Raw genomic sequence first — 15,162 nt, forward strand, 5'->3', positions numbered from 1 at the left:
TAATTGGACATATAAAATATATGAACACACTGCATAAGCTTCACCTTCTGATTAAGCAAGCGAAGCCAAAACAAATCTTTTAGAAACACTGAGACTAAGAGGCCTGACATTTTTACAACCATGTAAAATATACTTGAGGTTTTCTTGAGTGCATTAAGGTAAAAAGAGCTGTTGCAAACCTGTTCCACCCAGTGGAGTATGAGTGGGCACCAGTTCAACTTTGGCTTGCTGGTGCATGAGATTCTGAAAACATCATGCTGTCTTTCATGAGAAATGAGCTAGAATCGCTCAAGGAGGGGCTGGATTCAATTAGAAATGTTTGTGTCCTTTGTCAAGCAATGCCATATGGCTAGAGACAGTGTGAGCACTTTGTGGGGCCTGCTGCGCTCTGAACAATAGCTCGACCACTGAGACACTCCGTGCCACATGCAATGCCTGAGACCAACCAAACCAGCATGCAATCTTTACAAAAGGAATAATTTATATTGTAGTGCAGAAGGATACACTCAGATGAAATGTGATTCATCTTTTCCAGACTACATTTGGCATAACATAATAACAACAAAATAAAGTTCTCACTGGGCCGCCAATTATCAGCTAGTCCAACAGTACCTGGTTTTGCCTTTCTCTGCAGGAGGGGGAGGAGGAGCTGTAGAGGACCTGGAGGGAACCCTGAGCTTGAGAACGGACACAGGGGAGCAGTCAGGCACAGGGATGGAGTAAACTCTCTGGACCACCACCACCACGTCCTGCCCCACAGAGCCAGCCTGGCCCAGACCCTCAATAGCTTCCAGTAAAGAAAGGCAGTGTCGTGTCAGAAAACCTGAGCTCCCATCGGGGGCAGCAACCTGAGAGGGATAAAGATGGATAAAGAAGATACAGATGTGAAAATAAGACAAACAGCCCTGCCATAGTTTATATAAAAGGTAAATGTATGCTTGACTTGGTTTTGCATCTGTTGCATGTAACTATCATGAGGAAAGTTCCTACTCCGCATTCCTGCTTTAAATTTATGTTCTTTTACATACGGTTATGCACATAGTTTGATTCAACACAAATCCTTGCAGTGAGCAGTATTCACTATTTGAATAAACATTTTTAATTTTTTATATGTAGAAAAACATCCACAAATCCCACACACCATCAGTCACTTTTACTCACTTCAATCATTTTAGACATTTCAGTTTGATTACTTTTACTTATTGAAGGTTTAAGGACTGAAACATTGTTAATAAATGTTTCAGCTGCAGTCATTTTTTATCTTGTTTATAAAATCTGAACAGGGTGTGGTCCTAGGCACTATGATTTCTCAGAAACTTTACCAATTGCTGCCAGAAACACTTGACTAATTCCAGGCAAAGATTTAGATTCAGATATAAGATATTAAACATACATGTAAACCAACCCCTTATAATATTCCTGCAGTAGAGAGTAAATGCACCTGCAGCTGATTGATGTGGGTTGGATGCTACCCGAAGACTATTTATTGTTGTATGCTTTACAATATTGTAACATAAACCTGACGAACCCTGTGGCAAGATGGATTATTCACAGATTTGCACCTGTAAGTCACCAAACCTGAGTAGAGTCTGAGGGCAAGTAGCCAAACTACTCTACACACCAGACACTAAGCTGTAAACACCTGTCACCTGTCATACTTTAACTGTGTGAACTGAAAGTGACTGACAGAGTTTAAGAGGCCTGATTAGGATTTTAAAAAGTTTCACTTAGGGCGTATTAAGCTAGATTTATGGTCGTGTTGTTCGACCATGACAGAAAACAAGTGTGTGTTTATAGTTGTTTTGATCAAGCAAAGGTGGGGTGCAAAGCTGGCCATAATGGAGAAGGGAGCGGGATGGAGGAAGATGTGATATTGTTTGAATACGGCACATATTTTCAGACAGTTTCACCTTGAAGCCATTCATAGCGTTGCACTTGGTTGTTCACTTGCAGATATAGTTTGAATCATTTTTCTAGGACCCACAGATACATCATGTCGAGTGCCAAGTACGGCTTGAATTGAGGAACTGAATAAAAGGCACCTCAATCTGACACGGGAAGCCACACACACACACATGCACACACACACACACACACAGCCACACACACACACACCTGTTTGGTATTGTTCTCTTCAGTTGTCCTGCAAACCTCCAACAGCCCGAATGTTCGGCACAGAGAGTATGGCATGCACCTCCCTACTGGGAGAAGGCCTCTGGGAACGGACTCGTCGGCTGGTTTGTTGGAAGCAGAGGAGACTTTCTGGCTGAAGTGTGTGCTCAGAATGATATCACAGCTGAAACCTTCCACGGAAAGACTTTGCCTGCAAAAAGACAGAGTTCATCAGTTTTTTGGACTCAGAGTATAACAGTTGATTGAGTGTTATTGTTGTAAGCTTCTTCTCGACCCCACACTTTCTTATTGTAGAGCAAAAACAACTCAGTTTGGGCCTTTGCAATAACATTTGACATCTTAAAAAGCTATTGGGCAATGATAAACTGTTTGTGTTGTGATTATACTGACATAGCAGATGCTAAAATTCAGATTTTACATTGCATTAAACGGAATAGACTATTGCACAAACTTAGGGGGGCTGGCAGCTCAAGAGTGCTTGAATGTCAAACTCAGATAAGGTACCAACCACCTCCACAGGTCTGCTTAACATGTACCACCCAGCACAGAGCACGAGTTCAAATACGTTAACCTCCTCCAAGGCAAGTCAAACTACGTAACGGATGTGTGTGTGAGTGTGTGTGTCCTCTTTTACGGTGGTGAAAAGATACACTTTCCATGTAATTGAGCTTCTTAAAAGGCTACACCTCGCAGCACTGCACAGCTCGATTAAAACACTTTCCAAATGTGACATCATCTGTGGAAAAATACTTCCAACGCCCGTCACAAACAGGCTGAGAGTGCACTGAAGAAAAAGACCAAATCAGATGAATAGGCCGCAAAAAACTCTACAGTGTGTGACCTGAAGTGCACTTGTGCTATTCTTTAATTTTACCGTTGAACGCATAAATTTCACTTCTCTTTCTGTGCCAAGAAGAAGATAATGAACTTATCCATCAACAATCTAAAGCAAAACATTCCTGGTCGAATGTTGTAGTGGGTTTTTTCCCCATTGAAACAAATAACACACACCTGAGTGGTGCTGATCCTGAGAACTTGAATAACAGCCAGATAATTATATGCCATGCTGTTTGTGGTACATTTGAATTACAGCTTAATTTTTCCCACATGTGACACGGATAATAGTGCGATGTCTGATCACTGACTCAGAGCCAAGTGTACTCAGTGACTCAATCTGCCATTCATGTCGCAGCACGTCTCAGACCTGTGCTGATAGCTGAACCACAGAAATCAAACACGGAGATAAGTGGAAATTTGTTTAGATGTACAGTAGAAATGGGAAGATTATTTAGAAATCAAATTGTTATATACATTATATGTTTATGTATGTATTGAAGGGTCTATCGTCATTGATATAAACAAGTTAATGTTAATACTTTGTCCTTTTACAAGTCAAAGGGAGAAATTATTTATAATTATAAGCTATAGGAATGATTACATTTATTATATTTACAGAGTTTATTGTGTGTACAACAGCCAGATGGTGGACTATAACACAATCACCTCTGACGCTATCTAAGAATAATTAAAAATGATGTAATCTTTACAGTATTCACTGCAGACTTATTGTCCTTGAGGGCATATAACTGTAAATCCACTTCCTGGTTGTGTTCATACGCTGTATACAGTAAAGTGATGTTTGCTTACTAATATCAAATTCATTATGCATTGACCACTTCCTGTACAAACTGTATGCTTTACCATGCTGGTGCAGACGCTAAGATGACTCATTCATTAGTCGATCAACTGAAAACTAACCCATCATTATTTTGACAGACAATTGCTTTAGTCATTCATCAGGTAAAATGCCTTCAACGTTTGTGGTTACACTTTCCTGAATGAGAAAAGGTGCCTCATATCACAAATACGTGCTGATTGCTTGTCAGTTTAAGTATGCAATTTATAGGACATCAATTTAAGCTCTGAGTGTAAAACACAACGTAAATAATGATAAGTTGCAGAGCTAGCTAGCTAGAAGACACACAAACTTTCTGAAATTGAGTGGAGGAACAAAAACATTACATTAAGTACATTAAATCAGAGTAACGTGCACTTGAGTATTTTCATCTGCTGCTACTTTATATTTACGCACCAGTATCACATCTCAAGTCAAGATAGAGCACATGATTAGTTCATAAATCATGATGCAACTCCTGTAACATCATCAACTTCTTACATGTTAATGCATCAATAGTTAAGATCCAGTAATGTAATAATAAAGCACTGATGGGGGCGATTATTCATTAGGAGTACTTTAAATATATAATACTTCCATATTTACTGAAGTAAGTTTTAAATGCAGGACTTTTACTCGTACTGAAGAACTTTCATAGTGTAGTGTTACTTCTTTTACTTCCGTCAATGATTGAATACTTTGTATGTTGCTTTGTATGTTGCTGCCATCTTCTTCTGCCTATGATAAAGTGCTGATGTTATGATTAATCTCGAAAGCATTAGTCCACCTGTGTTTGCTATCAGTCCAAGATCTGAGCAGCGATCAGTCATCAACAGAACCCATACTATAATGCTAGTAGAGCAGAACGTACTGTTCACGAGAACAGGTACAACACCCGTACAGGAAGTGTGACCCCGTTGTGAACAGGTGAGTGGGCAGCTGTCATCATCAGACAGGTAGCTGGTTTAAGGAGTGGCACAGCTGCTAACGTCACAGCTCGTAAGTGAATAATCCCCGCAGGTATTTCCGCTCCAGCTTCAGCCCACTCATAAGGAGTGGGAGGTGGGAGGAGCGAGTCTACTCACTGCAGGAATTATGGGGGAGGTTAACCCCTCCGCTGTCAAACAGGAAACTGAAAGGAGGAATTTTACTAGACATACAGATGCTCCAAATTCCGTGTTTTTCCACTTCAGCCTGTCTCGGTTTTGTAGAGGCTGGATAAATGAATATCTCTTTAGGGAAGCTTCTCATCTGCTTTTCTTATTTGTGTCTGTTTTGTCGTGATTTAGGGACTTTTTTGTGGAATTAAACCAAATGTTGTAATTGTAAATTAGAGTAAAAGAGAATTTAAGAGTTGCATCAAGTATAAAGTAATTCTTTGAAAGAGTAAATGGGGGTGTGAGTTCAGGAATAGTATACAAGAGAAAAAGAGAGGTGCTAAAGCCAGAGATACTCTCAAACCACCATGTGTTTTCAATCTCACTCCTTTGGCTCCTCCATCCACACTCTGCTCCCAAATGCTCCAGAAAATAATCCTACTGTGTTTTTTCCCCGGCTTTCTGGAAATGACCTAACTACTGCCAGGAAGAGGAATGTGAAGCATTCCCTGGAGCTGTTCGTGACGTCAGAGCACCGAGGAGGCCCCTACGCTTCCGCCAGCCTGGATATTCCAGAGCACACTCAACTCAAACTCCCAACAGCTGGAGTCAAATGCTGCCTTGCTCCAACTCCACAACAATCCCTAAATCCAACCCCCCCCCCTCTGCCTCCTCCACCCCCTCCACCGCCTCTCTGCCCTAAGTGGGGGACTGCTCTGCTCTTCACATCTGGGCCTCTGTGAGCTAAAAGACAAAGCTGAGAACAATACTTTATTAACTTAAAACCCATAATAACTACATTTAAGATTGTGGTAGAATCATGATTAAACTATTTGAAATGTACATTTATGCATCTGTTCATGTGTTGTCCATTCTCACACAGTATGCCTCCTCAGCAGCCTTTGTGAGATCCTGTTACACTTTGTATTACATGTAGTGAGTCAGTCTTGTATTGTGTAACTGTGTCGTTTTTGTGTGGTTTTTGATCGCCTTCCCAGAGGTGAATAAGTTAAAAACTCAAAAAAAGGAAGTGAAAGAAAAAGTTTCACTGACAAAAGCATTTTGCATTACTCACGGAATATCTGCATTACCATTTTCAGTGTTGTAGTGTGTTAGACTGAGTGGATGGTGTTATAGCCTTATGCATTTTTACAATTGCTTGCAGTTCATCTTGAATTGCATCAGGAATGTCTGAAGTGACAAATTATCTTTCTTCCCATGTCAAATGTTCTGCAATAGATGCTGAAAGGTTGCATCACCAACTATCAAATAAAATGCATGGGCAAATGAAACTGCATGTGCATTCATAGCACAACAATTAAAGGTGACTCTCATGAAAAGGGTGGTGTACAGCATGTATGTTGCAAACACATCCTCTCACCATGGTGGGTATATGCGGATGATATCTCTGGGTGCAGGACTCAGCTGGGCTGCAGTCTCTCTGTTGAACAGCACCAGCATACGAGTGCCTCCCTCAGAGAGAGGGTGGCTGTGTTGGTGGGCCTCTCCGGGAGGCTGGTGGTGTTCACAGTGCACCAATTGCATTCTGCACTCCTCCTGAACCTCCAGCACCTCCAGCTCCAGCACGCCAGGCCTGTCCACTGGAGAGCAAAGCAACAACAACACAGATGTTGAGTGTGTGTCTGTTTCACTGCGCAGGCCTTTTGTGTGTGTGTTTGCGTACGGAGTGTACTCGTGGACTTATGCTCTCTGTGGGACTCATTATGCGTTATGAGAGTAATTCACTTTTATCATCAGAACAATTCGCACTGCATAACTGTAAAGCTGTTACTGACTGAGGCTGAGGGGGATATGAAATGTGATAAATCCCAGGGGGTGAGTGTGTAAATGTTTGGAATTTTACCACAGCACTGATTGTGCTTTTGGCCAGAACAATAAAGACGACAGAGATAATTAAGAAGAGCAAATCAAGACAATGCCCTGAAGCCATAAATCAAATGGAGATAGGAGACCAACTACATGTTGTTGTGTATAAAGCTGATAGCTCTATAGTGTAAAAAATGTAGCATGAGAGCTCGCAGTCAATGCAGCTCTGTGTCTGGGTATGTTACCAATCCCTGAAAGTGGCCAGAGGGGGTATTTTAATATGATAAGAGTAAATCATATCAAAGAGATCACTGGAGAGCTATTAAGTTTGAGCATGCATTAGTCCAAACATGAATGCTAAGTGCTTTATCTCTGCTCTGTGCACATAAGTCCCAGCTTACAAAATCATCAGAATAACAAGCCTCAGGCAGCAAGCCAAAGCTGAGTTAGGACTATAAGAGTCCTCCTCTTGACCTATAATGATCTGATAAGTCACAGGCAAAGCATTATGTCAGGAAAAAACTTCAAGGCTCCTACATGTGCTTGTTCAAGGGCACTTACATCATACATCACAATTACAACAAAGATAAACAGGTGTCCTTTAACAGCACAAGCTTTGTTCAATAGTAGTGTTGTTATTGTTGAACACTTGGCACACAGCGGGCCTAGATGAAAATGAACAAACTTGGGCTGATCTTGTCCTGGAAAAGTTTGATTATGCTGTAAATCAATTGGTTAAGATACAAAGGAGCAGCAATCTGCAATGCAAAAAAAACACTATTGATTATATCTTTAAAACTGAGGTCAAATCAATATAAACGTCGACACTGTTCAACTGCAACCTTTGAATGACCACAAACACAGTCTGATCAGGTGGGTGTTTTTCTTTTTCCACAATCAACTGTCACCTTAAAGCCACTGTCTGTGTCCTCTTATGAGGAGACACCTAACAACGTTAGCGCATAAGTGGTTAGGTACACCACGGAAAGGAAAAAAAAAAAAAAAAAAAAAGAACTAGGCAAGCAGTTTCCTGTCACCTACATATCGAGTTCACAGTTCAGAGCCACAGTGATCAACACACAGCTGACACTTCCTCAGCTTGGCCCCCAAACAATCACATGTACTAAAAAAAGAAAAATGTCTGCTTCCCACTCACAAATCAAAGTTTATCTGTAAACTTGAACAATGATTCAGAGGCGACATCCGGGATGTCATTGTGAATAAATCGGCAGGTTTATGTGGATCACCTGTTGCTGTTGCTGAGGTGTCAGAGATGTACTGATGCCTCCAGAAGCTGATAGCTGACCTCTGTCTGCTCTGGAGTCGATTCAGCCTCTCCGCCAGACCTCCACTGTGCGGCAAACAAAAACACACACAGAAGGCAGATGATGTTACCTGATAAATGCACATGCACAATCGTTTACTTCAAGGAAAACAAAGATTTTTAGAACAACCTGTTGAAAATTACTGATAGCCATCTGTCAGATTTGGGGGTGGGGGTTGGGGGGCAGGAGGGGACTGGAGAAAGCAATGACATTTAGCACCCACATCATGACACCAGGTGTCCCTTTTATCATCAGTTCTGTCGTGGAAACATTGCACTAAAGTCTGACTGACATCTGGCAGTCTTGTTACTTTGTTTGCTCCTATTATGAAACAATATACTGTAACACTTGACATATAATAATGTAGGGTAAAGATGCTCCGATCAGGTCTACAAGTTCATTTTTTGGACAACATCGACCTTTTTAGGCTTATTATTAGCATTAAAGCTTTTGGTCACATTCATTAAATGATAGCAAGCTGCTGACTCAGCTTTCAGTGCCACAGCTATCCCTCACCTCGTGTCACTTTATGAAAAAATGTCTCCACGTAGTGAGGTATATAGACTTTAAATTTGGGGGGTAAAGGGAACACAAGTAGAGTATCTAAAATCATATTGGCAGACACCCTGAGCTGCAGTATCAGAATATGTATTGGGAGAGAAAAAGCTGGATTGGTGCGTAACTAATGCGAGGCTTAAAACAAGAAAAACATCCAAACCTTTGAAACTTTCTTCTCTTTTTGGCAGAGTCTTCAGGAGTCTTGGTCTGCCTGTCAAACGGTTTCTGAGGCGTTTGCAGCATCGCATGCGCAGATCTGACCCAGTCACTGACTGACCTTTTGCTGCCCTCACCAGTTTGGAGAGGAAAGCTCCCAGAGTCCAGCCTGCTCAGGGACACTGTGTCACCAATATCCTCTCCGTCAGACACATAGCCAGAGATTTCTAGCTCTGTCACCTGAAGACAAAGTATTAATTACTTATTAATGGAAAAATTCATTCAACCAAATTTTTTAACATTTTAAAGTGTAAAATCACAGATAAAATACTACAGCTCATCTGGGTGATATATGAGCTATTTAAAATGGCCTCAGCTTTCAGTTAATTATTAATGAGTCATTACAGATAATGTGAAATCAATAAACTCAAACATAAACTGGGTGGATATGGTAAACTGCAAGATTGACAGGCTGATTAATTCACGAGACACGGCAACAAAACAACATTTTTTGCTGTATCACTGCTCACGATACCTGAGGGAATCAGTTCTCATGGAAAAATCCACGAGAAACCTGAGTTCCTGTCATGTGCAGACAAGACCAGCATACCAGGATCTGTCAGCCAACGTGCTCTCTTATTTGAATCAACTTGACCCTGCTAGGCGGCGTGCCAGCAGACGTCACACTCTAACCAGCTACAGAGAAAAGGAACACTATGTTCCTGGCCCTGGCTCAAAAATGTTTTCACCCGGCACTGAAAGCATTGTAAGTACACAGCCCTCTGCAGCCTCATCCACTACCAAGTTTTCCTGAACAAACAGTAGTAAAAAGATGTTTATAGTCCTGCTCTGTTGACACGGCCCTGATCTAGTAAAGCCCTGATGTGGCTGGAGGTTGTTGACCCTGTAAGCGGCTGATGTTAGGACAGAGCGACGCGCTTCATCTGGGAAGCGGCCATCCTGTTCGGCCTTGAAATGCAAAGTCGCTCTCACAGCTCCGCCTATCCACTTTGAGCGCTAGTACAATAACACAGAAATCTGGCAGAAGTGCATCAAGTGAGTGAGCCATGCATTTATCTGGAATAATAAACTTTGCCTTGGATTGGGAACTTTCCCCCCTGTATCCTGTTAGATCCGGTTTGATTTAGTATTGGCAGTGTGTAAAGCAAGCTTTTCAGGCAGAAAACCATTTTAAACTAGGTGGCCACATTCTGCTGCTCTATTTCAGTAAAAATAATGATGATAAATAGAGTAGGCACATGCACATTAGGGCTCAGCAATTCAGACAAAATCAAATATCACGATACTTTTGACCAAAATCAATATTATAGCAATATTGCAGGGACGACTATAGATGCTTTCACAAAATATTAACACAATGAGATCAATAATAATGTAACGTGGCTATAAGTATGAAGTGGGTCAAAGCAAATAATAGAAAAACTAGAGCAGTCTGGTAATACAGCAAGTATTTAAAAACCAGGAAGGGACAACACTTCACACATCAATATCATCATCAATCTATTGACTAACCCTTACACACATACCAAATACCCAAATTTCATCCCCCTTGGTGAACACCCACTTGCATGACTAGCAATCCAACTGTCAAAACAACCACATGCATAAATTTGTGACCATATTTGAAAAACTAGGACCCTTCATGTCTTTCTTTCTGTGAGGCCTCTGACCACAAGCCTCGAGTTTGGTGATCTTCAATCTCTTTTGACCCCAGATAGCTGATAGCAGCAAATTAAACTGTGACAAGAGGAAGTAGCTGGGTCTGTGGCAGTGATGCTAATCTGTCAACATGCTTCCTTTCAACACACGGCTTGCACACTAGCAGTCAGCTCCATCACAAGATACCAGTTACCTACACTCATCTTGTGCTTTATAATGTGGCTGAGTTTAAGTGGCTGCCATCGTGTTTTATTGTACTGTGATGATTCAGATGATTACGGGCACAGAGGCCTTAACCTGAGCATTTGTATAAACCGCTATCTTGACAGCCACGTCACCTCGGTAATTTGGCTCGATCTAGCTAATCAATTACATATTGTAATGTGTGCTGCTATGATTAAACACTGTGTGTGTGGTCTTGAACAGCCTGAGCATAAAACCTTTACCACTCCTTATACATTCTCTCATTGCCAGCCCTGCCTTTAACAAACACTGCTCCTGAATGACTTCTGAGAAAAGGAACAATCCAGAGCACACAGGAGGGTCCACAGATGATGGACTCCAGTGATTACAACTATATTTGTCTGATAAAATGGCAAGGTCACTGTAATTAGGATATTACTCATTGTTTTGATTTGGGATATAACAATTCTTTCCAAATCTGATCTGTTTGTTGGGGGGTTTCTCCCTAATTAAAGTAGAAAAATGTTCATCGTGAACACATTCACCACAGTATATCTACTTTGGATAAGTGGCAGCCACATTTCAAACATGCTTTCCCTCCACAATAACTCATTGTTTTATTTCTCCCTCAGCCTGTGAACTTTACCTGAATCTAGAAAGTTCATAGTGTAATGCTGGTTTGAGCCGGTTGGGCCCATTGAGGATATTAGAAACTGACTGCAAAACTCCACCTAGTGGAGTAATAGATACATATATTATAAAAACAATGAAATTGAAATAACAAAAACAACACTGATATGAAGACAACAAATAATAGACAATGTTAGACATTAAAGGACGAGTTCACTGTTTTTCAAGTCAGGTGCCCAAATGAACATTGAAAGTTTTTCTGGCCATAACAATTCCTCCTGTTCATACTGACCATTAGAAGATCCCTTGATATAGCACTTACAATGTAAGTGATGGAGGCCAAAATCCATGAGCCTCCTTATGTGCAAATGTCTAAGTTTATCTGAAGCCAATATGAAACTTCAGTCGTACAAATGAGACAAATCAAGTATATATCTTTCAAAAAGACATTCTTTTTAGTGGCAAAGTACCTAATTGTGTTACCATACTTCCAGTGCTACTCTATGGGAAACACTGTCCAAGGGAACACAGAGGGAATGTGATGCTATAAGACTGTAAAAGTGGCAGACACCCACTAGATGTGACTAACTCAGACTGACGAAGCTTCATAAGCTTCGAATCAACCTTTAAATGAGTTTTTAGCACAAAATGACTGTGTGGATACTGTGGATTTTGGCCCCCCACCACCTACACTGAAAGCACATTTTAAGGGGGATCTTATAACAGTCAGTATGAACAGGAGAAATGATTACAGCAAGGAAAACCTCTTTCAGTCTTCATAAGGACACCTGCCTGTTGTTTTAAGACATAGTTGAAAATGTGTGGACACATCTTTTAATGCAAATAAGCCAAAACTATCTTAAAGTATTCTCAATCAGATTTAATGCGCATTTGTGAACAGAATATAATCTGAGTGGCACTGGACTTGAGGAAAAGTACTGAAACTTACATATGATTCTAATGAACACTTAAATTAGTAACACTGGACTCAATTAACTACATAAAGCTTCAGAAGTCCTATAGCCCCATCTAGTGTTCACTTACACACATAGCACACTTGGTAATACTGCCCAAAGATAACTCTGCCTCATACATTTATACACAAATCATAATTATGCACTGCTGCTGGGTGTAATACGGGTTGCCTGGAAGCAACAGGAAGTTTCAGTGTTAGGATAATTCACTCACAGTTGTGGGTTTGACAGGTAAATCTTCTTGCTTTTCATCCAAAGACTCTGACTCACAATCAGAGATTTGTTGCCCACTGTCCTTTTCAGCATCCTCCTCAGATTCATCCAGATCACTGTCTGTGTCTATAACGGGAATGTCATCTAAAAAGGAGAATGAATGGAAGGAAGGAAGAATGAATAAAAAGACAGACAGGCACAGAGTGGGTTTCCATTTGACAAAACAAGCAACTATCTTTAAAGCTTTCAATCATATCTCACAGTCTTTATGAGTGAATGGAAATGGAAATGGCACAGCTGTTATCATGTGACCAAAGTTCCTTAACTGGGTCACAGGATGACAAATGAACCAACTAAATACAGTTATTTGCTGTCTAACGTCTGTTCTGTTAATATGAAGCTAGCTACCGGTTGGTCAAAAAGACTGGAAACAGCTTGCCAGTTCTGTTGAAACATAACAGAATCTGTCTACAGCAGCTCTAAAGCTCACAATATGTTTCACTCAAACAGGTTTATGTCTAATAAAACTAGCGTAGTGTGAGGCTGAAAACAGAGGTCAGTTGCAAAGCTGAACTGCAATTAGAACAAACAATATCTCTGCCCTAATTCAGAGAGTCACTACCAGCCTCATTTACCTTTATCAGTGCGGAGCATACGCAGCGCTTTGGTGTAAGACTGAATGGGAGCTGTGAGTCTCCCTGCTCTCTGAGACAGATGTTGCTGTTGCTGTGCCACAGCTGTGGACAGATGCTGCTCCCGGGACTCATCAGCAGACTGTTCGCTGTCACTGGAGCTCCACGCAATGTGCACTGGGTCCTCATTACGGTGAATGGCACTGGTCTGCACTGACCGAACACAAGAGCACATAAGTATGTAAAAAGGATGATAAATTATAATTATAAATCAAGTCAAGGTGTCGTATGAAAAGGTATAATGTAGAAACTTCTCAATAGAGTTAAGGGAATAAATTCCTGAGCTGTGGGAAGACATGTGCACCAACACTGGCCTAAAAACTCAGAGATTTCATTCCTGTATGATCCCTACCGTGTGCTTTCCATTTTTAAAATTAAGAATATAAGAAATCAGATAGGCCCAGGGGCCCTTGAGAAGAAAGGGGCCCTCAATGATGAGAGAAAAAAAAATGTATGCACTTTTTTTACTGTCAGGCTCCACAGCAAAACAACACATGGCTTTACCCTCTTGATATTGATCGTTATTGTCATAATTATTGTCCAAAACGAAATATAAAGTTAAGTGTTCTCCATGTGACAGTAGCGTTATCCAATCAAAATAAAATAAAAAATGTAGCATGAGCATTTGCAGTGGCCAGGGGCCCCTGGCACTATTAATCCAGCCTCGGTACTGTGTGACATTTCTGGATTTTGGGTTAATTTGCAATTTGTGAGTAAGCTACCTTCTTCTCATTTTTACACATGGAAAAATGGAGAGTAAAGCACTGACTAAAGAAAGACAAAAAAGTTTGTTTTCCCCCTTCTTTTTACTGCTTTTCTTTGAGTTAAAATGAGTAAAGTTTATGATGGTGATGGCAAGAGTACTATAGCATGCATGCCAGTGTTTATTCAAGTAAATTAGTGATCAATCATACTAATAGCCTAATTTTACATAGATCCATGACGATGAAGATAGAGAAAAATAGAAATGCACTGCGAAAAGAGCATAGCCTATTATCAGTACGTCAGGGATGTCATGTCTTATTAAGAGGAGAAAGCCCCCCCCCCAAAAAAAAAATTACCTGAAGCAGGAGAATGTCCCAACTTTCTGATGGCAGACAGTTTCCTTCCTGATGACTTGAGGTTCTGCAAGGTAGAAATAATACAAATCAACAATGTTAGAGCAACATGGGAATAAAAGAGTTTATCAATACTATCATGATGCACTTAACGACCTTTAAAACTTCAGTGTTCATAAAACTGTCTCCACATTTCTGCCAACTGTTGGCGGAAGACACAGCTGAGAGAGACGATGGCTCCCTCTTCACTTCTTTCACACCATTTTCGACATCATCCGGAAAGAAAACACACTTCACATCCCTGGTGTATCTTCCACGCTGCAGAGATTGAACAGACAGATCAGAGAGGTGAGGTTTCATAACTTTTAACTCACGCTAGCACAACGGAAACGAAATGTTTTGATGTTAGCTCTTAATTAGCGTCTATGCTGATTTTAACAAGTTTTTACTGTAACAGCTAAATTACAAACAGCTTTGTAAAGTGTCTGTGCTGATTAAAACTGCAAACTATTAGCTAACAGGTAAACAAAAGCTGTGGGCGGGCAGAGGAGGTGGATAACTTCCCAAAGCTAACAGTCTGGCTAGCAAGTTAGCAGGTTTCTTACCTTTCTAGAAGACATGTCGACAAGATAAATTAAGTTTAGGTCACTGCTATAGTCTAGTTTACGTCTGTCTGCACATAATGCTATCTATAAAAACCTATTTTATCAACCCATCATCGTGCAGTCCGCGTATACCGGCGTGCACTGCCTCACGAGGTGGGAAATCGAGCCAACTACCAGGATGACCGACTGGTGGCGTTCAAGAGAGGGGTGCGCTTGATTGTTCGCCAGCGAGTGCCCGCCGGCGGTCTGTGACATTTAGTCAAGTACTGTACAATTTGTGACACACTGAGACTTTGCCATTACGCAAGGTAGGAAACAGCCTGGAGCCAAAAACTAAAAGGGACACAAACAGCTCT

The 15,162-nt window shown here is 40.9% G+C and overlaps 1 protein-coding gene across 1 annotated transcript in view; it reads right to left on the bottom strand.

Moving 5' to 3' along the window:
• Positions 1-14,904, bottom strand: part of spidr (scaffold protein involved in DNA repair) — a 28,996-nt gene extending 14,092 nt beyond the window's left edge. The window contains exons 1-10 of the mRNA XM_053329963.1: positions 14,807-14,904; positions 14,358-14,519; positions 14,205-14,268; positions 13,087-13,296; positions 12,453-12,595; positions 8,776-9,011; positions 7,980-8,083; positions 6,287-6,506; positions 2,090-2,323; positions 613-828 (exon numbers count right to left, since the gene is read on the bottom strand). Of these exons, the coding sequence (XP_053185938.1) occupies positions 613-828; positions 2,090-2,323; positions 6,287-6,506; positions 7,980-8,083; positions 8,776-9,011; positions 12,453-12,595; positions 13,087-13,296; positions 14,205-14,268; positions 14,358-14,519; positions 14,807-14,821 (1,604 nt within the window). The 5' untranslated portion in view covers positions 14,822-14,904. The remainder of the gene's footprint in view (positions 1-612; positions 829-2,089; positions 2,324-6,286; positions 6,507-7,979; positions 8,084-8,775; positions 9,012-12,452; positions 12,596-13,086; positions 13,297-14,204; positions 14,269-14,357; positions 14,520-14,806) is intronic.
• Between the last annotated feature and the right edge of the window lie 258 nt (positions 14,905-15,162).

This window comes from Scomber japonicus, chromosome 12, assembly GCF_027409825.1.
Source record: "Scomber japonicus isolate fScoJap1 chromosome 12, fScoJap1.pri, whole genome shotgun sequence".
NCBI classification, from domain to species: Eukaryota; Metazoa; Chordata; class Actinopteri; order Scombriformes; family Scombridae; genus Scomber; species Scomber japonicus.